At 39.5% G+C, this 27,402-nt stretch overlaps 1 protein-coding gene across 1 annotated transcript in view; it reads right to left on the reverse strand.

Annotated features, from left to right (window-relative positions):
• The window catches only part of LOC112983247 (proprotein convertase subtilisin/kexin type 5), a 245,032-nt gene that overhangs the window by 87,509 nt on the left and 130,121 nt on the right, over positions 1–27,402 (reverse strand). Inside the window, exons 10-12 of the mRNA XM_064500309.1 lie at positions 17,409–17,512; positions 2,087–2,204; positions 807–995 (exon numbers count right to left, since the gene is read on the reverse strand). Of these exons, the coding sequence (XP_064356379.1) occupies positions 807–995; positions 2,087–2,204; positions 17,409–17,512 (411 nt within the window). The remainder of the gene's footprint in view (positions 1–806; positions 996–2,086; positions 2,205–17,408; positions 17,513–27,402) is intronic.

Genomic DNA, 27,402 nt, shown 5'->3' on the forward strand with positions numbered 1-27,402 from the left:
GTAGAGGTGACAGCAGATCAGAAAAAGGACTGATCTTTCTTAGTGGCTAATGTTAAGAGGGGCCTGACAATGTCCAATAGCAAGTATCCATCACAGATCTGTGGGATGCAGGAAATTGATGACTTTTAAAAAAAATTTTAATAGGCAGTTTGTAGATAGAGCCATTCATTTCAAAGTGCCTATACAACTTTTCAGCACTCTGCTACCAAGAGTCTTTCATGGCTCGAGCATACTATTTCAATACAAAATGGAAAAAAAGGATATGGAAATTGGTGACATCGGGAATCATTACCATATTCAGAAAGCTTAAAGAAAATAATTATAGAGGATTACTATTCTGTCTGATTTTTATTACTAGTGGACAAAGGCATAAGAAAGGACGGGAATGAAAAATAAGTGCCAATGGTATGAAGAAACACATTTCTATTCAGCTTCAGTTTCCTTCTGTGATACTCAGCCTGTCATTATTTTCTTTGCACTGCCCAGCCTTCTAATAATTGGTGAGCCACAGAAGACTATCAAAACTGACTAATCTTTTACCCTGACACATAGTTCTACAGAGACCCTGCCTGAGCAAGCAGATGATGATCTTCAACAACTTTACAGCCTATTCTTCTACTGATAGAGACTGCCATCTTTCAGTTCCTTTGCACTCCATTTTTCCCATCTCTCTCAGAAAAATAATTTGCATCCTGTGTCTGTCAGTGAACCTACTGTAATGACTTGACTACTCTTTGCTGATGCTGAAATTTCAGTGCAGGCTCTGCACGTTGACTAGACTGTGAAGTTGCGCTGTCATACTATACCTGTTGGCCAATAGCTGTGACCTAGTTCCCGAAGGAGAGGTTAGGTAAATTGCCAAGTCTCCACGTCGAGGGTGAGTAATAGTGATGCGCACAACCACATGCTCCAAGTAGATCACGTGGTGGTTGGGGTTATCTGAGCAGCCGGTGGCTTTGTAAATGGAACGGACAACGCTGTCAGGTCGTATTGTTCTATAATACAAGCATATAAAAACATCAACGTTTTTTGCTTGTTCTGTAAACTAAGACAACCAAATCACTTTTGCTGAATAGCGAATGTCAGTGTTGGACAACTACTTCTGAGAAGTCAGTAGCCTATGATCCTTAGTTTTAGCATTTATTTCCTAGCTGAAGCTATCACCATAGGATAATTACTTTACTGCAGTCACTGACAATTATCTGGCTTTCTATTAAGGGTTATACTGACATGTTCACATGCTAAAAGACGACAGTGAAAAACTGTAATAGCAATAAGCCTTTGGGGCAGAGCATTTTTTGTGGATTAGTGGCCAGCTGAGAATTGTTGGGATTGTCATGGAATCACAGCTGGTCATTAAGTTCCAGGAAATGCCTGGCATATCCATAGACCTTGCTTAAGTAATAGCAAGTATTACATATTAACTGTTGCAAATAGTGGGCAAATGGTATCTGACTCAGCTGGTTTAAACTGGCATAGCTTCCTTGCAGACTATACTAGTATTGCACATAGCCTCTCAAGTATATCTATTAAACAAAAATGTTCCTCAGCGATTTTAATGCTTTGGAAATCTGCCTTATGACTGATGCTCCCCCTGTATGCACAGAATGCACATGCCGAATTTTACCCTGACACATGGTTCTACGGAGACCCTACCTGAGCAAGCAGAAAGTCGTTTAGTCTTAGCCTCTGAGCTAGAGACCTTCCTGAGACTGTCAGCAGAGAGATAATATAAAGTAAGATTTTAATGAAAAGACACTGGACTGGAGTTTGTACTTATCTTACAAGGTGACTGCAGTGCACTCAACTAGACATTCTTGTTCTTCTGGGCATCACCTCTACCAGTATCAACCAATATCCAGCCTGACTTATTTTACACCTACAAGTTTTGGGGTATTCTTTAAATTAGGGTCTTTTTTCGAGAATTATGGGAAACAATCTTTACAGGCAAATGACCTGACATCTCTGAAGGTGAGAGATTCCCAGTGTAGCTTTCAAAATTAAACACAATGCAAGGGAGGGGTAAATTATACCCAATTTCTTTCCATAAGTTTATGCCAGCAAGAGTTTTGGCAGCGGGTATTACTTGATTTGCCGATCCGTGTTCTCCACACACACATGCTGTGGAGGGACTGTTGTCCACTTTTCTGCTTCTATCACCATTGCTTCAGCATCCATCAGTCCAAATCCATAGAGGTGGCTCACTGCAAGGTACAAACAGAATGGTTGCAGTTATAGCATAAAACCTTGCCTTTCACCACAGAATAATACCAGAGTCTCATTCTAATGACAACTGCTTCTTTTCTACTTACTTGCTTTGGCTCAAAGCTCAAAAATCCCCTTGCCAGAAACAATAAAGACTGTATCTAGTTTGTTCACTGAATCTGTTCACTGCTTCATTACAGAAGCAGCTGATGACCAGCATGAATAACACTGCCTTACCATGAGGAGTGTGGACCAGAACTGCAGGGCGCACAGTTGCCTCTGATTGCCCTTTGCCCACTTGCCTTAATTCAGCCTAGTCCTCTTACATGACACAGTGTTAGAAGGTATGAAGCACCAGAGAAGGGTTATGTGTTATTCAAATAACACACACATGTACACACACACACACACGTAAATATTGAAGGCAACTGAGTCACTGGACTTCTGAAGGAGCAGACTGTGCCATTTATAACTGCTGTACTGTCTTCACTTCCTTGAGTGTAAGCAGCATGTGGATGCTTTCCTACTCTTATATGCAGTATGTTTCCCACCATCCAGGCAGCCAGCTAGATCCTACATCTCCCTAAACTTGTCTGCCTAAGGAAGGAGAAAAGCTACGGTTTTTGAAATCCAAGGCTTTAAAGGTAATCTGGTTTTCATGCAGAGCATGTGTCGGAAAGGCTACTTTCTCTATTTCCTCTGCACATCTGCAGATGAGGGATGCTGAAGGAGGTGTGGAGAGAGCCCTACCATGGCTGGGCAGTGGGACCTTGTTCAGCCATGTGGCTGGTGACCTCCAGTATTACCTCCTGCTGGCACTGCACAGGCAGTGCTACTGAGCATCCACTCTTGGAGGTTAGCATCCCTTTAACGCTCATTCCTGGATGTTATAACTACAGACACCTTACTTACCCCTACTTGTCTGCCATGCTATGGACAGTGAACAACTGTTCCCCTTACTCAATGCCTCATAATTTAACTTTATACCTAAACGTCTTCTGCTCAAAGAAGGAGGAGGTTTTCAAGTGTCATCTTTCCTAGGATACATGGGAAAGAAGGATTGAACTTCTAAATATATAATACTCAGTCAATGTTAGATATCTCCAACAGATTTGCTGCAATCTTATCTAACTTTCTGAGAATTTTAAGAGTACGTAACTTCGTGGAACTGTCTCAAGCATTTCAGCAGCTCACAAAGGGTAAAAAGATAATTGCTTTGAATTTCTGTTTAAAGCCCAAGTTTAGTAAAAAATGTCTAGTTTGTAAAGGGATTAGTAATAAGCAGCCTTAAAAACAGACTCAAAGTTTCACTTACTGATCTGCAAATTAGCTGTGTGTTTTTGGTGGCTGTTCCAATCAAAACAGAAACTTGCAAATGGATTTTGATGAATTAGAAAGAGCTGCTAACCATGTGGTTTTATTGCGACAAATCTGTGCCCTTGCTAAAACCCTGAGGGGAGGAGGTGAAAGGAAAAAGCTCTGGAGGGAGGAGTTCAGATCACATATAACACTTAATCAATAAATCAGTTTAACTTGCTACCACAGAGGGTGCTACCAGAAAACCCTCAGAAAAAACATAAATGCTATTTTAATCGGTAATGTGACAAGGCATTGTGTAAGTCTTTCCAACTGCACTTTGCAGAGGGTTTGTGAAAGCAGCCTCCATTCATTGCCAAACCAGAACTCAGAGGATTCCATCCAAAAAAACCCCAACCTTGTCAAACAAGTAACAGTTCAAAGCATAAAAATAATCAGTGCTTAAGGATCCCATCTTCCAAATATGGCAATATCTAATGCTGCCTGAAACTGCCAACTGAAGAGGGTTCTTCAACGGAAAATCCTGCAAGGCATAATGACTGTGTAATGAACTGGTTTTCTTCCCATCTCCTTCCCCTTCAGCCCCAAACTCAAGTGCACATAGCATGGAAATGTTCATTTGGAGAAAACTAAACATGGCTCTCCTGCCAAATGAGGCAGGTACTGTATTGAGAAATGAAACAAAAGGACTAGCACATATAAAGATAATTACATTCAGCCCTCCTTCAGACTTCTGAATCCTCTTTAATGTATTCCACAAAAAAAATGGACAGGCAAAGAGAGTTTCTATTTTTCTCTGTGGGTGGGGGCAGGCAGAAGAAGGGCAAGGAGGGCTTGGATGGAGAAACTGTTCATAAAGAGGGCCCCTGTGATGGGAAGCTCCCTGGTCATTGACGTCATCTTGCAAAAACAGCATCTTCTGATCAGAGCATGTTTATGTGCAGTCATCCATCTATTCTTACACTGCAACCAGTGCTCTGATATTTAAAGCTTTGGTTAATAATCATTGTGTCTACTCTAAAGAACAGTGGGAGGAATGACAGCATTAACTCCCACGGTCAGTAACAGTCACTTACTTTGGATAGCACTATTTTTTAACAGTGAAGGATAAAATTTGCATGAATGGAAAAATCTTTAGAGCTAACCCATGGAAAATGCATCTGTTCATCCTGAAAGGATGGCTTAGTGCTCAGGATATCCAGCTGTAAGACGCTGTGTGTTCAACGCATCTGTTGAGCTGAAAGTAGAGCCAAATTTCTCCTCAGTTCACCTTTGCTCATCCAGAAATAAGGGCAGAAGAGCTCCTACCAATGCCATCCAGGCAGGCAGTAAGGTTCTCAGTAAAACTTAAATGGCTTTTAAGCCACTTGACACTAGAAAATTCCTGCTCTGATATGCACATTAAAAAATACAAAGAATAATGTCTACAGAGTGAACTTCCTACCATTCCTACCTCCCAAACTACTTTGAAAAGAGAGATGCGTTCATTTCTCATGCAGGAGAAAACTTTACTACCCCAGGTTATGGGGTCGGGTTAATTGCCTGTGACAACGATGACATTTAGTGCTTAAACTCTCTTGCATGGAGAGCTGAGGTGGGACTAAGAAGCTCTGCACCTGCTGCTTTTTTTGGTTTTTTTTAGCAGTTGAAACACAAGCACCTTTTTTCCTTGAAAGGCATTCCCATTCAAATCAAAACATCCTACCAGTCAGGGGTGCTCCTAAAGCTTTCCACATGGAAAGCTTCCAGACAGCTGACATTTGGCTGTCTGCAGCGTTTGCACTTCAAAGCCCTTGATCCAGTGGGCTGGTTAGCAGCTGCAGGTACTGGGACAGGCCCATCATTTTCAAAGACTAAATAATAGCAATTTGAGAAACCATTACTGAGTTAACAAAAGTAGTCGCTCCCCTGCATCTCAGAGAAGAAAACAGATTTTGTCTCCTACTGCCTTCAAATTGCGCCCCTTCATCTGCTTGTGCTGCTGTGGGCCCTGTGCCGAGGGGAAGAAAAGACCTCGGCAGCGCATGTAATGGCCACAAATATTTGCTGGTGAATATCTGGAACTGCCACTCATTTGTATGCGACTGGTACTGAGCTCACTTCTGCTAACACAAATAGGAAAGCAATATTTGAAAGGTACCGATGATTTGCAGGATGAGATAAGGCAACTGCAATCGCAAAATACCCCTAGACCCTGCTTGCACATACCCACCTCTGTGCTCTCTGCATTATCACTGCTCTGAATTAGCTCTGCGCTCCGTCGCCAGAAATCCCTGAGCATGTTCAAGAGGTGTAGGGCAGCCATTTAGAGGTGAGAGGACACCTGAGGTGGGTGCAACGTAAGCTGGGGGCTAAGCTGCTGAGCTGAAGGGCTGCAAGCTGCGACCTCCCGGGGCTCACGGCATCTGTGGGCAGAACCACCCTTGGATCCTCCCTCCGCCCAGGCAGCAACGCGAACTGACCCACTCCTCTTTCTGCAAAACCACAGGCAGATGCAGAGCTTTACAGACACAGGACAAGTTCCAGAGAAAAACTTGCCTCCTGGAACACAAGGTAAATATTGAGTTTTAGCTGATCCTCTTCATATCATTAAAGAAAATAACATTTCTAGAGGCCAAAGTCCATTTATTTATCCCTAGAGCAGTTCCTCTATTAGCCCAGCATGAAATCAAGGCCTGCTCAGCTGCTGTATAGACTTCCCCAGCTTTTTCTTAATCCCTTTGTTTTTGTCTGAAACTCCTATTGAAAATTCAATAACTTTCTTATTTATACACAAAGAGGATGTAAAGCTAGCCCCAAATCTGAAGACGGAATATATATCCCACTTGACTTGACTACGAGAAATACAAACTGCCGGTATTGATAAATCATAACACCAAATCGTGCAGAGTCCAGAAAAACTGGGCCCAAACACTGAAAACACAACATTTCCAGTGCCTCAGTGCAGCTAAACTCAGTTTGTTATGCTGCAGTTTTCATCTCCTATCATCAGGATGTCTCATCAATAGTTAGATGCTAAGCCTCCCGTGCTATTCTGCTCATCTGACAAAAGACACTGCAGACTACTCTCTCCCCTCCATATTTTGGGGAGTTTCATTTTCTGTATCCTAAAAGCTGCATTGGAAATACAAATATTGCCTGGTATCTGTGATAATTTTGTATACACATAACAAATACTAAAGCAGTAGGAGAGACAAACTGTAATAATTTCAGTGTTTCAAACCAGGAATACACAACTGTGCTAAACTAGATACAGCTGTTTGCTATGTAAATTGTTATGGCTGTCCATTTATGCTATCTTAGGATTTTGCTCCACTCTCATCCAAAATGAGAGCTGCAAAATAAGAGTCTGAAATGCCCCTTATATTTCGGTTCTCTCAGATGCTGCTTAGCAAGCCTGGAAGACATGCGACTACCACATTTTTCTTTGGGTTTTTGGATTGGTCTTCTGTTATTCTACTCTGTTTGTGTATGTGTGTGTGTGCGTGCAGAGAGAAAGAAAGATATTTCTCCGGGAAGTTTTTAATGGTTACATAGTCATCTGCACCAAAGGACTTAAAATGTATCACTCTGTAAAGTATTTGAGTCTGAGCTTGTCTCCACAACTGTGTTAGTGCTGCACACATTTATCAAGGAGAGGTGATCAGGTGTGAGTGTATCTATCTAGCACTATGGTCAGAGCAAACAGGACCTTTTTTTACACCTGATTAGGGAATGAGTACAGTAGTCTTCATTGCTCAGCTTGACTATGTTTCAGATCCTGGTTTTTGCATGCTGATGTCAGATAATGTGCTGGCAACTGTGTACTTGCCAACAGAGACTCCAAAATATCTGTCTTTTAACAGCAGTGAAAAGCTTTTCCTTTCTACTCTTTCTGTTTGCTTCCTTGTCCTTCTCAAAAGGAATTTCAGTATTTCTTCCTATAGTCATACATCTATAGTCAATTCTTGTTTCAGTTTTGTTTGAAGGATTTCAAATATCTTAAAAAGAAAAAATCTTAAGACTCAGTGATTCCCATCCTGCAACTACTTCAACCCATCCTACACCAATATTTCTTTTACATTTGACAGTTCATTTGCAAACATAGAGCTCTAACTCTATATTACTTTAAGTTTCTGTCATTTGCATGGCATATCGAAATGCTTCTAATTACAAATAGGAATACCAATTGTTTAAAGAAAATTAAGGGACAAAAAAGGAATAATGCTTCGATGACACACTGCTTAAACTATTTTCATTTTGTTTTGCCATGTTTTAACTAAGAGAACACTGATCTGTAATGAGACTTTATCTTGTTTCAGCCATATCCTTAACCCCAAATTCCCCTGTTTTGTGCCAACCTGTGACCAGTTATCTATGACAAGGAGATGTGATTTCTGAAACACGTAACTGCTATACAAGCCAATAATGTCCAAGAACTTTCTTTTTTACTCTGTGTTGTAAAACCATCTCCCTCATGCTTTTTAGATTAAGCGCAATATATACTTTTTTATATTTTTGGACAGAACCAAAACACAAATTTTTCTACTTAAAGTCAAAGCAAACAATGAACTCAGTCCTCCCTCCCCACATAGTTCCAAGTATCTCTAAAGACTCAGCAGGCACAGAAGAAAATTGAGTTCTTACTCTTACATTGCACCAGAGAATGATTTAAAGGACAGAAAGTTGCCCAATAAATTTGTTATAAAAGTGGCGGTTACAAAGGTTCACAATGAGAAACTCAAGAACTTCTATTTCTAGAAATGTGCTAACAGAATATTTTAAATATCGTTTTTATTAGACTTCCAGCTGTGTTTATGTCAATTACCAATTCTTCTGTCAGTACAAATAACTTCTCCAGTATGATAGTAACATGGATTTACCTGACAAAGTACTTGACAAAAAAAATCAACTCTCTGGATTTTGCAGTGTTTCTCTCTGACTAAAAGCTCCTATTCATTGAAAATAAAATATAGATCTCCAAGGAACACTGCTGGGACGGCTTACGGCAGCTACACTCCCAGCAGCCGGGGTAGCTTGTGAATAGTTTCTGTATGCAGTTCTGACATTGTATCACCTTCTATGAGACTTTGCATCCCCGTAAAAATATCTAAAACCCATCACCTTAAGACATAGGAAATGAAATTCAAGATTGCATTTGCATTCACATCCTGGCAGTAATTATCTTTTTCAGGAGCTTAAAACACATATGCTGCTTAAGTGGAGAGATATGGGTTGACTAAAGGACTAAGAGCAAAAGGTTCTTTTGGGTCGTCAGACTGGGCTAATAATGACAGCAAGTCCCACCCAAATACTTTCCTCTCTGACGAGGGTTAGCAGCCTCACAGCAGAGGTCATTAGTCTTGGGATTTGGCCACCAATGGGTCTGTGGTCACCACCAAATGTCTGTGTGTACCCGGCTTGGCCACGCCAAGTGCCCTGCTTCCCACAGCAAGCCTGTTATCAGCACCCAGGTTAGTTTACAGAGCTAGATTACGTATGCGCAAACCAGGTTAACATAGTCCTCAGAGCACACAGGATCTACTGTGCCCCACATACAGGGACATTTCCATCACCGTCACCTAAAGCACCAGCGTGCTTTGCTGGAAAAAACCTCAGCCGACTGGTTCACCTCTGCTGCTGAAGGAGCAGGGTTGTGACAGAAACCGAAAACCTGACTACTACTTGCTGGTGATTGCGAAGACAGATAAGCTGCTGCTTCTCTCGGGTTTCTGCAATGGGATTTGGCCACATATCATAAAGACTCTACTAAAGACATTCATTTATGTCACTTAAAATGAGCCAGCCTACGCGGATGGAATAAATCCAAGGATTACGTGTATTTAAAAGGGGATTAAAGTTTGCCAAAATAAAGTTGGCAAAGGTGCATCTACAGTAATGGAAGCTATAGCTTTTAAACTCACTGATAGTCATTTTATGTTGTATTTTACCAGAAAGCACAAAGATCCATTGCAAAACATGGCAGTTTGCACTTTTTCTCTAATCAGAACAAGCCATTTGCTGACTGTACCATAGAATACTTTTTATAAAAATGTACTCATTTCCTTTTTAGGAGCAAATTTTCCTGTATTAGGAGCAAATTTATCCTCGGAGGTGCATTTAGGATTCCCCAATAACTTAAAAGCAGCCAACTGTACTAGTCATTTTATCCTATCAAATAATAAAAACACCTTTTGGCGAGCGCCTGTCTGCTAGGCTTCATCCCAGAGCAGATGATGACAGATGAGTTAAGGAACTGTAAGAGGAAATGCTGACAGATCGTTAGCAGGAGACACAAAGATACCATTTCTGTGCTGTCAGGTGTATCAGATACACGGTGCCAAACATCCTTCGTGCTCTGTCTTGCACAACGGCTGTGTCTGTTCAGAGCTGCCGGTGCTCTGGAGGGATATTCATGCTCAAGCTAATTCCTGACTGAGTACAGGGCTGCAGCAGATTTCAGCGGAGGAAGGATATACACAAATGCACCCACAGTTGTAATTAAGTGTTTTGCAAATTATTTAATACTAATGACAGTAATCGTTAGAATCGAAATTATAGCAACCTCTCCCCAAAGCACAGGAAATATTAATTAACTAAATAGACTTCACGCTATCCCAGTAATGCTATACTGTAGATACAGATCAGTAACCTGAGGCAAAACGAAGTTGAACAATTGGCCAGGATCACACAGATAGTTGGAGCAGTAACACTGGTAATAGACCTTATGGATGAATTTCTGCATCCACTGAGTTAATAGCAACACTCCTATTGATCTGCATGAGTTGATTTTTCCAGAGGGAAGTAGCAATACAGTTATACACAGCTTCAGCCATCTAACTGATCTGAATTGTCCTATGGAGGCACCTATCCTTCCCATTTATTAAACACGAAGTGAAAGCTCCTAGGTGCTCTAGGTCCTACTAAGACACTCTAAATGCCTAAAATACTGTATAGTACATGGTGTGAACTGCCTCCAAACTGGCCTGAGTCCCAGCCCCGCTAAGCAGACATGTTCTAATAACAAAAAAATTGCCAATGTTGTAATTACTGCATTAGAACAATGCAACAGCAACAAAAAGCTTTTGTGTTCCCAAAGGCAAGTGCTGGTTGTTTAAAAAGACACAACTACCCCCTGCACAAACATTCACGAAGCGTTTGCTATGGATGTATATGAGAGTGGCTAGGTCTTTGCCTACAACATTTCTCACAAGTGCACTACTCCATCACTTAGGAGACAAAGAGGTCATGCCACTGCATATAGCTTCTAAGGCTTTTCTCCTAAAATGTGGCCTTCATTCTCTCTATATAAAGCATTCTGTTTTGCAGAATTATATCAGTTTGTCTTTCACTTTTTGGTATTTCTTTGCTTAACACTCCAAACTGGAAATCCACATTTCACATTAAGTGGTTGACTCTGAAGTTATGAGTCCACAGGGGAAGACTGTTTCTCCATTCTTCCTCTTCCTCCCTCCCCCCCACTTCTTTGCAGACTTTTGCAAAAGGTCTAAGTTGGGCCTGTTAAAATAAAAATGTCAAAGGTTATCATTCACGTGGTCTGTGCACTGTTACTGTTGCCAGTGCACTTGGCAATGTCTGGAAAACTAGGAATTGCAGAGTATAGTAACTGTGCATAGCTTTGCATCTAGGACAGACGGACACAAGTCTGCCAGTGGTTCAGCAAAGGCACTATCTTCTTAAATTCTTTGTCTGTTGTTCTGATCACAGATTAGTGGTGATTCCCAGTACTATTATAATAGAAATTTAATCCAAATTTAGCCTTTTGCCTGCTATTTTAGAACCATTCAATTTGCACTGTAAAACACTGTACATTGCAAAACAAAAGGGTGTGAATTAGGCTCACAATATATGACTGTAGGAAAGCAACCAACTGTGGCACAAAATGTCAGTCTACTTCTCTTTATGTATCCCAGCATAGTTATGAAGTTTCTCCTTTTTAAACTCCATTTTAAATTCATAACTCCATTCCTTGGTTTTTTAGAGCCAGCAGGGAACAGTGCTGCGGAGTTGGTAAGTAATGAGAAGCTCTGACAATGAAGACTTTGAGCCTGGGAGAAGTAATGAGACACCTCCCTGGCTTCTCTGAGCCATTGCCTCTCCTCCTTTGTACATCTCCATCTCTGGAACTATACAGATATATTTCTCATCTTATGTGTCTTTTGACCAAAAGCAAAGTTGGGTGGATTTCATTTTCTGCTAGGGAAAAGAAAAATAACCCCAACAACAATGATTTAGGCTGCAGAATCCAATATATTTTCCAGCTACCTTCCCCAAATCCCAAGGAGATTTTTCAGGTCTCACTCAAGGCTAGCAGAGTTCAGATACCAGGCAATTTGTTTGGGTTTAAAATATGAAACACTGAAAAATTCCTAATGCAACTTTAATACTACATTTAAAAAACATTATTCACAGCTGCCAGCTGGGAAAGGAAACAAGAACCATCTAGAAAGGCTGCAATGACCAGGAAATAAAAAGCCACAATTGCTTTACACTTTCTGCTAAAAAAATATATTTTTATGCCCCTTTTCCTCAACTATCTTCATTTCCAAATCCCACCTCCTATATTTTCTCTAACTATAGCAATGCTCTCTGTAATAAGCAATGATAAAGATGATGGTATTGACCCTGTGCATCCTATGATATTTAAACACGGTTGTGAGATTCCTGAGGATGCACACCTTTTCCTATCACACATACTCTCTCAATGCTGGGGAGACACATGGTGACACTTCTGCTCACTGTTAGACTTGCTATTTATTTTAGCTGATTTGCTTCTCTGCTTTCCTGGTGCTAAACTGAATGCGGCCCAGTGCTCAACTTCCAACCAAGGGCTATAACGTGAAAAGTTTTCAGATGAAACTAGTCAATCCAGCTAATATAAGACTAATGCCTAGCTATGCAAGTGATGCCAACATCTCTTTAAGACTTTAAATCCATATAGGTTGAAGATTTGGTCACATGCAATGCAAAATATGGCTGGAATGTCTTTCCAAAGATGTATTTCCTTTTCCAGACCATTGCTCTCAGCTGCCTGTGCAAGGTTCTGGTTTGTGTGGCTCACATTTGGAAATGGCACGTTATATACTTGTTTCTTGATAAACGTAATTCCCACAATCTTAAAATCCTGAGGCTTAATGTCTGGTGAACAGGACTCTAGAGCCTAGATTCTCCTGATGTATCATTACACTAGTAGTTTAGAGAATGACACTACTGAAGCTGGAGCCTTTTTCAGGGACTAGCATATTTGGAAGCAAAATCTGGCTTAACAGGATTGCCTGGGAGGCATAGAGCCATAGAAATAGCTCTGTGTCATGGCTTGGCAGTGAAGCCAAGGGCCTGCTGAGAGGAGGTGGCCAGAGGACGTGGCATTAGGGGTATTCCTGGTGAGGAAACGCTGTCTGGAACCAACAGAACATGCAGAGAGCAAGAGAAACAAGTCACCCATGAGACAGTTTGTATTTGCTGATGTTTCTCAGTAGGTTGAACCTGGAAGACACTGACAGCACTCAAATTTGTCTTCCTGAAAATATCAGCTTCATTTTTCAGTCAGAAAAAATCATGAGTCTAGCTGGCACAGGATATAGTTTGCTTCCCTCTTACAAAAAAAGACCAAAGCAATTTCATGTGACTGGTGTCAGGTAACCAACTACCTATAAATGGGTTCTTGCAACAGCCAGGCTCAAAGTCCATGTTCCACTTGCTCCATGCACCATCTCTGTGGGCTGTAGGGGTGGGTAGGACTTGATTTTGGCTCTTAGTACCATGTGCATTTATCACCTGAAATCCCTAAGATTGGAATTTGAAAGGTGTTTTGATATATGTACAGCTTTGGTTGACATCTCAGTTCCCAGAGTGTTTATCGCTTTCAAGAGTCTTACATCAGCTTCTAGCAATGATTTCAAAATAAAATTTAAAAACATTATTTAAAATATGCAGCACGGTGTAGCTTATTTATCTTCTCTGAAATGTATATGCAGTTGTACAGACTCTCACACTAGTCTCTGATTTTGTGCCTGGCTACCGGTTGCCTTACGGTAAGTTAAATCTGACCAATGATAGGAACAGAGATACTCTCATCTCTTCATCATTCCCAGAATTGGTAATGCTCTGCTTACAACAAGAATAATCACCAGTTTTATTAAACACTTTGATTAAACAATTATATTTGAAGGCCATAAAACATTAAGGTTAAGCTAAAACATTAAAATATCTCTCCTAATGTAGCCAGCTGTGATACTTTGTCTAATCTAAACGGATGAGATTTAGCTTTGTTAGTCTATTATTCCCTTACGAACCACATCACTCTCAGCTTCTGTAGGAAGAATACCTCCACCAGACCTAGAAATGGCCTGAAATGGAAAAAAAGTGCTGTTTTTGATTTCTCTTTATCTTTCGTTGACATTTTATTTCACTGTATTAGGTGTTACTATCTACACTTTGGAGCCAGGAAGAGCGAAGCATGTTCTCTAAAATCAAAAAGCAAACTAAAGGTATCCCTTCCCTCCAAATGGTCTGCTTTCCCAGAGAACTTCCTTTGACAGTATGTGGAGCTTCAGTTACACACAAAGAATTGTTCAGATGATTTGATCATTGTTCTTAAAACTGCAGTGTTTCATTTGGTTTCTTTGAATGCAGAAACTAGTCAGCATGAAGGCTTTTTATGAAGGCAGGGGCAAGCTCTATTGTTGACCAAACAATTGGCAGAACAAAGAGCCGCTGCATACTGATCTGCCCTAGCAGAAAGAGAGCAACAGTTCTGATATCTTCATGAAAAGAGGAGAGATGTTCTCTAGTTTTTCTCCACATTATTGGTTAATTAACTCCTTTAATTATAAAAAACCTCTGATTTTGAGGTGAAGTTGAGCATAACATATCTCTTTGCTAGTGAAAAATTTTATGTACAACTGACTAGACCAAAAAATGAGTATGCAAGGCTTTGTCTTTGAGAGTACCAGATAGTAAGTTCCTATGTAAAGATATCTACTGGCTGACAATGAAACAATAACTAAAAAAATTAACAAGAAAAAACTCTTGCCCATTCCTGGCCTTATTCTGTTGACGTGCATTTAATGAAAGCTGCTTATTTGCCAGAAAATGAAACAAATAACTGCCTTTGCTTTGACACATCACTGGCTAGCTCAAGTGCTCTTCATGAATTAATCTTTCTTTTTATTAATGCAAGACAGAAAAGATGGAGATCTTGTGACCAGTAACGACATGTGTGAGCTCCTTCTGTGTGTGTTCTGCAAGGGAGAAACGCTGCGAGTGACTATAGTGAGGCTCGGTGTTGCCATGCAGCCCAGCAAAACAGCCCATGGAAAAGGCACGCTGACCCACTTTTAACTACCAGCCTTTGCTGACCCTTTGTGGAGTGAGAGGTTCTTCCAAGTTTTTGTTGTTTTCACCCTTTCAGTTCTCATTTCTAAAGGAGCAAGCCTGTCTCTCTCTTTCTCCTCACTTTTTTCTTTCTTCCCCAGCATGCATGGAAGAAAGGGAGATTGTTTCTTGTGACTCTCTTTGCTTTAGTTAATTTTAAAGACAATCTTCCCCTCTCTTCCCTTGTCATGGACATGCCTTGGAAGAAATATGGATCTTACCATGAACAAAATTATGATATAATTCCTTAAGGAACTCAGTCTGATCAGAGTAATTCATCTATGAAAAACTGTACTTTAATTGTTAGTCTTGGCAACAGTGAAGCATAATAGTGTAATATTATACTAAATATTGCCACGTGCAATAGTAAAATACTCTTTCAGTCTCGCCAGCAGCGGTGTGCAAACCCCCTTTTGAGTTCAGGTTTGGGTGTTGTGATTTAATCTAAATCTTTTGCTTCTCCTTCTTCCAAAACCAACAGAGGTTTAAAGAGAGCTGGATTTTTATTGGAACCATTTGCTCAGCCTAAGTTGCCAAAATAATTTAGTTAAAACTGGTGCTTTTATTTGGGTTAAAGTTGATTCCTGAGCTCCATAGAGGTCGAGGCACTTAGTTTGTCTTCCTCTTTTTCAGTCCACCATGGAGTCTACAGCAGAGCTCCGCCAGGTCAGGTTGTGTTTCCTGACTTCCAGTCCCACAGCTGAGCTTATCTACGTTCATGATTTTGCACAAGTGGAGGAGAAACCTTTCTCACCCCTTTTCCTTGCTATCTATCTGCTACAACAAATATTAAAACGTGTAGCTCCCAGGATTCAGATTAAGCTAGCTGCAGTAGTGAAACAGCGCAAATCCTGCTGCCGATGCTGCTACTGCTGGGGTATTAGTGTGACTTCTCCTCTGCTAATGAGTGACAGCTGCTGTGAAATGCATCACAGGGTGTTTGCCTCTCTTGGGAAACAAGTGGAAAAACACAAAAAGACAGAATTCTGAAAGTGAGCTGGGGGAAAAAAACCTCTCTATTTTATGCTACTATTGTTTGAATTTCAGGTAACTCCAATAAAATGATAATACAGTCACAATCTCCTGCCAAAACTTTTTAAATCCTGGGGTATGTTTCATAATAACAAATACTGTAATGTTTTCATAACTAAGGAAGTATCTATTTCTTACTATATGCATTTTTGCATGTGGGTATGCGCTTTTTTTAAATGGGACAAAACCAGTCTCGTGAATGTCAACCTTCACATAGTGAGGGGCTTGGAGTCAAATACCCATTTCTAAATCTATCCTCTGTAGTTAGGGTCTGGTCTGGATCCAAAAATGAAAGGTTTTTTTGTTTGGTTTCTATTCAGTTGCAGCAGAAATGTCATAGGTCAGAATGATATATTAAAGATGCTCTGTGGAAGCAGTGCCTTGATCTGGAATAGATTAAAGCGAGGTTTCAGTTTTAAAGTGAAACCAGGGAAAAGATTTGATGGGTTCTTACATGTTATATTCTGCTCTCAAGAGATCCTTGCACAAAAGACTTCAAATCAATACTTATGCTGATCTTAAAACAGTAGTGCAGTCTTGGGCAGAAATCTCATGAAAAGAGAACCAGAAATAAGCCATTCTCATTTTTTTTAGATGCAATCCAGACTGAAGGCAGTAAGAGTTTAGTGAATGGGAATCAGAAGCCAACCCATGCTGAAATACAACATTGTATGAATTCAAGATCCAGTTTCACCCATCTTGAAAATATGTCTTATCTAGTGGTACGATTGTTCATTTCTGCTTGCATTACAAAAGATACAGCCTAGAGAGGTAATTTCAATATGCAGTTATAAGACTTAGCCTTTTTTCCTTCTTTGCCTCGGGGTGCAACAATGTAATATACTGTACATCTTGAAGTTATATCTTGTCTGTCAGAATTCGTTCTAGATCACTGGTTTGTCACTGGTTTGACAAAATTTCAGAAACCTTTATTACAACTGATTGAAGAGTATGATTTCTGTCCCATTAAAATCCTGATAGCTCAACATTTTTTTGTCCTAAATCAGAGAGCAATCTTAAATACTAAAAAATGTAGGGAGAGTCATATAAAGCAGAAATTTGAAAAAACTATTTTGTCATTTTTAACCAAAATGGTCAACAATCCTAAACGAGAACATGGGCTGAATCCGATAACTGCTACAGCTTCAACTCCAGGCTATTCTATTAGTATACTAGCTATACCAGCTATACAAGGAAAAATTTAAAAACAGCTGATTTACTTAGTTTTCTTCCAGCAGTGCACAAAGTAGGGCTGAAAGGGACTACCAGGATCTGGCCAATACATTTGGTAGCTGCCATTTTTGTTTTTAGTTATTTTAAGAGCTTTTCTTTATTAAAGAGAGGACAGGCTCCTTTTGTTAATGAAAGACTCAAAGCTAAGCACAACATAGGGTCAAACAAACTACTTGAGATTATTTTCTCTTCGAAAATGACACAAATCCTTTTGCCTCTGATGGCAAAGAAGAAAGGAAGCTCACCCTTATAACCAGCCGCATTGGTTTTCCAGTCGTTAGCATTCAGATGTCCTGCACGTGAAGTCCTTACAATAATATGCTGTATGTCTCTCCAGGTCAGAAATGGACTATGAAAAAGGGGAAAGACAAAGTAACAAATCAGACATATTTTATAAGAATGGAGGGATAAAAGGTCATGTAAGCTAAAAAATATCCAAACCAAAACAATCCTAATTTCTCTTCCCTATGCTCCATTCAAAATAATGTTCTAATATTACAGAATTACTATACCCAACTATTTATACAGCTCAGAGGTTTGCATTAAGCAGACTATAAAGATATATAAGTAGTATTCCACTGTATGAAACTTTCAATGCTTTGCTAAGCAAGGGAAGATAAAGAAGCACATTTCACCCAGAGGTAATTCGCATGACCACCAACCACTGCACCTGGTTACCTACCTTGACCAAAGGGAAAAGAAAGCAGAATGATGGCTCACTGAAAAGCTTTACTAAATCTTAGTAACTACACCCTCAAGCTGGCAATTTCTTTAGTGTTTCAACTCCTATTTCAGACATCTCTGTTGTTATTCACTTGGCTATTACCATGGGCTTTGGAATTCACTGTGGCTCTGTTGGTATTTTTTAAGAAGCCCAAACTGCCAACACCAAATCTGAAGAGTTACACAGCAAGTGTTTGATAGCACAGGGGTAAATTACTTTAACGGAGTCCTAATAACCTGTCCGCTGGGGTAGTGAAAGATGATGTTGTTTGCATCCTCACTATGAAATTATCACCCATTTATCCTGCAGTAATAGAGGAAATCTGTAGGGAGTGGAGTTTTCTTATTGCTCTTGGATCCATGGTCATACATCCCAAGGAGAATTTATTTTCTTAAAAGACCATTTTAAAGGAGCATGACCATAATAGAGGTCTTTTTACTTTCTCCTTCCACTTTCTCAGTTTTTCTATCATTTGTAAGAAGAGGAATAGCATTCCATTTAAAAATGCAGTTAGTGGAGGGAATGATACAGGTGACTAAATAACTGTGAGGAAATAAGGACTGTAGTTCCCACCACCAGTCACTTGGTATCATGCTCCGAGTATCGTTATCTGCCCGTACTGTGCTCAACAGCACAACTCCATCCAGTTGTAATGATGAAGACAGACCAGAATGAAGCTTATCAGGCTCAGCGTTGGTTGTCTACACTGCCCAGCACTAGGGAATCATTGAAAACCTGGGAGAACTTGGTTCAATTCCTTAACACGCGCTCTGTGTCACTCAGAATGAGAAGTCACTTGGGCCGGCAGACAAGCGACGTCTTCCAGGTGCTCGTGCTTAGGGCACAAAGACGTATACTCAGGCCCTGCTCTCCTACCACATCGCCTCTTCCCTGCCCTGCCAGTGTTTCATATCTTCCAGAATTTCTTTTCTCAAAAGTATATCTTCTTGGAAATACTTGAGTAATCAGTGCTATATGGCGCTTAACTATGGAAGTAGAATCTTCTCCTGTGAGCTGAAATCAAGCCAGTGGGAAAAATCAATGAATACATGTGATAGTATAAAGAAATGAGTACTTTCTTTCAAGCTGCATAAATTCAGGTTTTTAGATGACAAATTTCACCTTCCACAAACTGGAACTTCAGGAGAAGGCAGTAGGGATACAGAAGTTATTGCAAACCTGCAATCAACCTGTTCCTAGAAAAACTTGCCCCTTTCCTATCCCCAGTGAACTTACAGACATATATTGATGGGTATTAACCAAAAGCAGTTTACCTGTCTGGGTGAAATTACAGCAAATAAAAGCCAATTACCAATTAGTTTCAGAACTATGGTCCAAAATTCTATATGATGGAGAAAAACTTGGGATGTAAAGGACATTCACTCACATAACTGATTTTCGCACATTTTACTTTTCAGTAGCCACATAATCCACCAGCTTGAAATCCAATAGAGTTGCCTAAAAATGCCGAACTCCTTTTATGCAACTAGGTTGTAAGGGACAATCCAAAGTAGGGTACCAAGCTGTTTTACTACACACGTTTTTCTTGCTTCCCTTGCAGTAGTACCATTTTATTTCTGAGTGTATCCTTTCCTTCACAGAACGTTACCCTGGGGGGATGTGGGGTCCATGCTAAGCTGATGCAAACTAGCACCTTTCTAGCTACAGTTGGGATATCACAGGAAGCGGAGTTGGAATAATCTGAAGAAGGATAATGATTTATAAGTGAATCTCTTATTTATTGCATACAGGGTTTTTCTTGTAATTTCTTCTTAGCTGTATCACTTTGTAATTATTTGATTTCTCCTCTGTGTCTGTGTATACAAGGTATGCGGGTACTCTCATGTTTAAGTTATTATTTAAGGAGAGCTGAGAGAGCAGATGCCTACTGGACCTGAACATTTATTAAAACATTAATATGCTCATAGATAAAGTTTTTTTTTTCTTTAAGGTGAAATCTCTCACACTAGACAGCTGGACTACAATGACAGTAACTGTTTATACAGCTGAGCTGGTAAAAACAAAAAAAGGAAATGTCATGGAATGTAATGAGCATTAAGGGCTTGTAAAATAGGGTATGCTTGGACAGTCACATAACATGCTTCAAGAAAAAAAAATCAATAACATTTTATACCAGCTCAGGAATTTCATGGGGAGTCTGTGTAAAGTCTTAGGAAAACATGTTTCAGGCCTTCAAGAAGACCTCTAGGAATCCCAAGAGCTGCATTCTTTATAATCTGGAATCTAAACAATCTGTTATTCCATAAAGCAAGCAGCCCATGCGCCTGGTGAAAAATAAGGCACTAAAATACTCCTCTCAACTTTAAAAGGAGCGATTCAAGATATGCCACATTCAACTGATTATTTAAAGAGGAATGGAAGATAAAGGATATAAGGATATAGTAGCCTCCACTTGATAGTACTAAACTCTCATAAATTGAAATTAGTCATTCAGTCAGAAAATGAGATTACGTATAAAAATCACACTTTACTTTTAGAAACAAAAAACATGGCAGATCTTGAAAACTGAACCATTTGCTGTTTTATCTACCTCCTTATCTAATCATAAAAAATAATGCAAGAATTTCTGGAGCAGAAAACTTTTGATCAAAGGTCTGATTTCCAGGACACAAAAAAGGTATGTAGTTAAATCAATCTGCCTCTCATACAATCTCCACATCTGTCTGCTTACTGCAGAAGTCATGAGATATATTTTGTTTATGTTTTCTTCTTAAGGAATGATAGTTTGGGCATATTTATATCTAGAGATTTAGTAGTATAAGAACAATATTCAAACCAATCTCTGGAGCCTACAATCTGACCTTCACTATACTAAAAATTGAGTTACTGCCAGACTGAAATTTCCTCTCTACAGTAGACACCTCATTTGAAACAAAATAGGCCTGCAATTGTTTGTCCATATTTTTTTTCAGAAACTTTAATAAAAAAAAGAACTGGAATGAAGTCAAAATAGCAGTTCATTTGGAGAAAGAAGAGGCTTTTTTTTGTTTTTTAAACAGGACAGTCAAGCAGCCAATTCTAAAGCATCTGGAAAAATCACAGAATTGGTCAAATATTTGTAAAACATGTCAAAATTGGAACCCAAAGGAGTAAACAGTTGTTTGCTAGCCATGTGGGCCACAGATCCAGACAAGATGTCACTGATGTTAATTGATTTACCACTTGATTAATCTCAGAAGAATTAATGGCTAAACATCTTGAAATGAACAAATGCATTAACAAGAACAGTACTAACTCTGCTTGATAATGGATTGATTTCAAAAACTGGGCAATTTCCTTCCAAGAAAAAAATTTTTCAGCGTCTCATCTGGAATTGCCCTGGGATTATACATACCAGACAATACTCAAAATCATACCAGAAAAGCAGAAGTGAGAACAATTAGATACAAAATTGTTTGTCCAACAGCCAAAAAGTAATGAATGTCATGTCCCTAACAAACTATTTATACTCTGAGGTATAGCTCTCTCTTTTCCAAGCTTCTCAAAATGTTTATGAAACAAGGTAAATGAGAAAGAATGAAACAGAACAAGTGCATTAAGTTATATTACAGTAATAGTCATTTGAGATTTAACTGTATCTTTAAACAGGAACAAATATCATTATTCCAGCTGCTTAGAAATAGTAGGTCATTATTTTTGGCCAAATCTGATTTCTTCATTCCACAAGTAGTCTCCCTCATGACAATAGGGCTAATCCTGGAAAAAGTAAAGAATTCAGGCGCTATCCTTTTGCATAATGATACAGTGCCAAAAATAACTGTTCAAAGTAAATAATTGGTGCAAGTGGGACAATTAGCAAAAATATCACTGAATGCAATAATACAAATGGGATCAAAATTTAGTCTTGCATTTTTAGCAAAATGATATGATTAGCAAAATGAATAATGATTGCTACATTATCTTCACAACCAGCAGTTTGAGTGTGATGACGATGGTCCACTTGAAAAAATATTTCTTGCCAAAATAGCCAAGGCTGATGAGCATTGCTGGAAGAATACAATAAACTTTTCTTCAAACGATCAAGAAAAAAACACAGTATCACAGAGTGGAATAAGAAAAAGAATCACCTTTCAGTCTGGAAGTATCAAATGACCTTCTTTGGAAATCTTAGCTATGACAGGATAGACATGGATAATTATTTCTATAAGCCATCTAAAAAGTAATCTCTGTGCCCTAGACATCTTGTAGTGCGGTAGGAGATAACACACAAATTGTTAATAGTTTTTAAATTACAACTTGTGTTCCAACAACAGCGTTTTCACCACTGATGTCTGCACGACCCCACCCTTAAGGGCCCTAAGATAAATTTCTAAACAACGCATAACGAACAGTTGCCTAGTTTATTCACTTGTTCCCATCACTTACAAATCAGCCAACATGTCCCACGTTATCTACAGCCCTACTACCTGCCCTAGTGGCCCATATTTATAGCCCCATGGACAGGAATATAGCCTATGTTAATGGGAGTCTTCCTTCTTTCCCAGGTTGCACAGAGCCAGTGAGAAGATGTCTGTTGCGGCACAGGATTTTAAGAGGAGTAAGACATGAAGACAGCCTCTGATTGTTGTGCCTATCACGTGCTATCTAAATGGCCTACACTATAACCATTTTATTCCTGAAAATCGGGAGATAACAAAAATGGACCCCAGTGCTAAACAACCTGGTCGTGCACACATATGGACACACATGCTTGACACCCTTAGAGGTTCTGAGCATCATGTCACTCTGCAAATAACCCTGTTAATTCCCTGCTAGAAAAGTAAAGAAAATCATGCGTTTGCTGATCAGCATTTAGCTCTTCCACTGTAAATGCAATTTTTTTGTTTCTGCTCTAGTGGTTTTTGACCTGGTAAAGCACTGCTCACCCAATTATTATATCAAACAAAACTTTCCCTTACTTGGTCAGTTCAGGGTTAGCTCTCCATTCTGCGCTTAGAGTTATTTTCTGGGTTCCAGGTGGCACTTCAGAAATTTCTCACTTCTGCTACTAATTTCTGATTCCCATTCAATTTCACTGAGTGAGGGCCATTTGAGAGAAAGCCAGGACAAACTCAAGTTTGGCTAAAGGTAAGCTTCGCTCAAAAAAATTAATGGCAGTTGAAAATACTGTACGACAAAGGTCAATTATTAGTAGTATTGAGGGCATATGCGATAGACCTCTGTCTAAAGAGATGTGCAGTCAATGCACAATTTTGGGTAAATATCTTTCTAGGATCAAAACTGCTCTCAGCGGCCTTTTACACTCATTGTCATATTTCTCCTCTTTTTCTATCAATATCTTAATTGAAGTCCTGGATAAAGAAGAGCAATGTTATAGCTCTGGAAACAAAATGCTGACTAAAACTCATTAAGAGTGCGTAATTCAAAGCAAATAAATACATTCTGAAATGCCCTGACATTCACCAAGGATCACTGTGGCAAGACACACTGCATCTGTCCACTCCAACAGTCACTAACAAACTTTAACTTCTGTATATGATTAATATCTTAAACATATACACTTCAAACATCTCAAACTCACAAATTCTAAAACTTCAGAAGTTTTCAGTTTAAAGCTGTATCTTTTTAAAGTTCTTTCAAGGTACTAACATTTGCCTTTACAACATCATCTTCATCAGTTTATGTCCGGCTCTACTTTATGCCATCCAGTTGATGTTAGTGCAACATTTCCATAGTTTCTACAGTGCATCCTAGTCTCTTCGTGTGTCAGTGTTTAAAGGCTTTTGTATTGGCCACAATCATCTTTCAGATTATCTTAGTATTGATTTTTAAGACAAAACGCAGACTATTGGTGTACGAGTTTAGAATTGCAAGCAATGGGCTCAGTGTATACATTGACAATCTGTCCTACTTCAGTTTTTTTACAGTATTGTACAGAGGCTGACACAATTCTTTCTACAAGCAAACAACAACAAAAAAGTGGAGAACCGAGATAGAGCTCTTCTGGCTCTTCTAGAAAAACTCCTCAAAAAGCTATTCTGAAGGCTCTGGAAAGGGGGAAGCAGAGGCATATTGGTATGCACAGGAATGGCAAGGATCCAGATGCAAGAAACAGGATGTGAAAGACATGAGATGAGACCGAGGTGAAAACGGAGAGGAAACAGTCAATAAAGGCCATCTGAATGCAACAAAGATGGACATGGTGTCTTCCAAGATCAAACTGATTATTTAATATGATAATTAAATTAAACTAGATTAATCATTTCTGTCAAAATATGGATCCTCAAACCTTGCACAGTTAATTGTGTTTTGCCAAGTTATTCCTTTCCAAAAAAGAATATTGAAATGCTTCTTGTCTACACTTTTCTGTTGCATAGATAGGTTCCGATTTTTGTACAGAAAAGCTTTTGTTGTTTTGGGCCAAAGCTGTTTAGATTTTTACTTAAAAATAGGAAAGCATGCCTTAATTTTAACTAAAAATAAATTGATTTGCTTCCTTGTGTTGTGTTTTCATCCATTATCTTAAACTAAGCAGAGCAGAGCAATAGGTGAACTAGAGGTGCTAGAGCTGGTGAATACCATTTTTTTCCTTTCAGAATTCAGCACTTGCTTCAGTGCACCTATATGGGCTGATGGGCTCTTGTTCTGGGCCAGGTAAAACCTTATGCGTGCTTGACATATTCTAGCTCTGCTCACAAATGTAACAGATTCTGCATCTTGACCAAATTCCAAAATCGATATTTAATGACTTCACCTAACTTCCCAAAGCAGTAGCAGTCTCTCTCCTTATGTTTCCATATATGTTGAATTTTTGAAAAGTGGCCAATTATGCTCCTGAAAGAGCAAGTGTGCTATTTTTAGCTATGGCAGTGACTCACAGAATAGAGTTGGAAAGAAGATATACCAAAGAAGTTTTGCTAAAAATATATTAATAATTGATAATATTCACACATATGTAATCAATAGCCCTCTGCTGAAAAAGTGAGCATGTGCACCCAGCTTGTTAAAGCCTTCACTTCACCCATTTTAAGGAAGGTGGGTGGTCTTTAAGCTCTCTTTTCAGGGAATAAGACTCTGAAGTGCATCCTCAAAGGAACCAAGAGAAAGTGCAGTTGTGCTATGATGTGATGAATATATTCCTTTAGACTAACAGCAGGATAATCAGCCATGTATTTTTGTACCTGCATCAAATCTGCAGTGCACACAGTGATGGCAGAGTCCAGAGCCTGCAGGGTATTGTGCTTTTCCCTGGCGCAAAAAACAGTAAGTGCCAATAAGAAAACAATGAGTGTCCCATCTGCATGTTGATAATGATGACTTTTCTGAGGAGACAGGTATCTGCATCACGTTCCTGACCGTACCTTCTCCAGAGGAAGAATGAAATGGGACTACTCAAAAACAGTGAGTAGACTACTCAAAAAGAGCGAGGGACAACGATGCGGAAGCAACTGCAACAAAACCCTGGGTGAGCTGCCGGTTTCAGATCGATGTGACTGTATCTCTGGGGAAGCCTTACATTACCTTAGGGTAATACAGGGAACTACGATGAGCATGATGCCCAGGCTATTGATTTCATCCATCTGCCAATTCCAGTACTGCTGTACTACTTTTAATATAATAGAGCTACAGCACTGTGTTAAAAGGGGTCTCAAGGAAAGCCTGCAGGGAGACTGCAGTCCAGCGATTCTGCTCCTCTTACACTCTCCTTGTTTTTTTCTTTCTGCAGGAATGCAGACAGGGCAAAACAGATTGCATCCCTGTTCTGCAGGTTGGTGTGTGAACGGCCAGCAGCACCCAGAACAGTAACTTCAGCAAAAACCCTGTTCAGCCTTGAAAAGCTGAGGCTGAGGAACACATAGTGAACCAAGAAACTATAGGGAATAGAGCTGCCAAGCTCTTAAAACTCTCAACGGAGCACACGACAACTGAGATTTTTCAAAAGCGTATAAAAGCAAAAGGCATTGCCCTGGCACTGGAACGATGGTTATCCACTTGTTCTATTTCTAGCTATTGCTCTGAAGCACAGACACACTAAATCTCAATGAAAAAGTTAAAAATGAACACAGTCAAACATCTTTTTTTAACCTAGACTCAAGTTTAAGAAATGGCTGGATGGAATCTTCCTAAAACCTTTTTTAAAGCAAGTTACATGGAAAATTTCAGACCAAACACTTAGCTCTTTGGCAAGGTTATATGTAACTGAAAACAGGACCTTAAAATGGGAAACACTGGGCAACCTTAACTCAGGGAAGTACTTCCAACTGAATCTCAATATAATAACTGAAATTGCCCAAGTGGCACTGGTGGTTAAAGCTCAAGAGAAACAGGTTCTAAATCAAGCATTTATTTATGTTCATACTTTTCAAATACCTCATCATTAAGAGCATTATTTTAAAACTACTCCAAAAATGAAAAGATTCACAAACAGATTTCTAACTCTCAGACTTTAAATTTCCCTTTTCTAACAGACAGTCCATCAGCTGAGCAAAGACCTAGCCAAGGCTGATGGACTTAAGCTGATAACCTCTCACCTTCTCTTACACTGGGATCCCATATACAAAGGTCACCTGAAAGCATTTCCACAGTTGGCTTCAATGGTCCTATCACCGTCAGCCTCTTATTATATTCACAGACAAACAAGCTCCTCATAACTGGGACAAATTTCTCTCCTGACTTTGAAGACACAAGAAGTACACTGTCTGTACCCAAAACTGCACCTAACTGGTCAGTATACTGCTTTTCTCCCCTCTTGATGGAGTCTCTGTAAGAAAATCAATCAATATGGGAAGTGCTGCACATATCTGGTCAGTTTACAGAAATCTGAAGTCTCTTCCTCTGATGCTCCTGACCCCTTGCAATTTGAACTCGGCTTGCCTTTCATCTCAGTGATTATACTCAGTTTTACTGCCTTTTAAAAAAATGAGGTGCGTTGTCCCTCCTCTGAATGGATCAGCGCTATCAGCAGTCACTGAAGTTCTTCATTTGTTCCCAGCACTACCTTGTCTCAGCCTCGCCTTCGTATGGGAAAAGACAAGTGAAGTATGTAGCTCGTCTGAAGAGAGTCATGTGGGAAAACAGTTTCTCTCCAGAGCTATACCACAGAGAAAAAGCAGAGAAAAAGCAGATTAATACTTCCACTTCAGGTGCTATTTCTAACTCATGCACCTGCAGTTTATCATATCATGGATTGGAAAACACGCGTTGGCTTATCAACAGTGGAACATGCAGTTCGCTTGGGGATGTATAATTTATTCTTTTGGCAACACTGAAGCAACATAAGACTTTTTTTATTTGGCTTCTCCATAGGAACATGGCACAAAGCCCACTGGAAAAGATGCGTTGTACCGACGGTCTCTTCTGACTCTGATTCATCCAAATCCCGAATCCAAACCTTTTATCAATGAGAGAGCTCTTTTTGATATCAACAGCAGATGGTATTAGGTAATGCAAATAGTTTAATTTTAGAAATAATACTGCTACCTATCTGACTAAATACTTTATACTCATAACTGTTGGTTTACAACTAGCAAAATTCAGCATTGTATAATGAATAT

The sequence above is a fragment of the Dromaius novaehollandiae genome, chromosome W (genome assembly GCF_036370855.1).
Source record: "Dromaius novaehollandiae isolate bDroNov1 chromosome W, bDroNov1.hap1, whole genome shotgun sequence".
In the NCBI taxonomy this organism is placed as follows: domain Eukaryota; kingdom Metazoa; phylum Chordata; class Aves; order Casuariiformes; family Dromaiidae; genus Dromaius; species Dromaius novaehollandiae.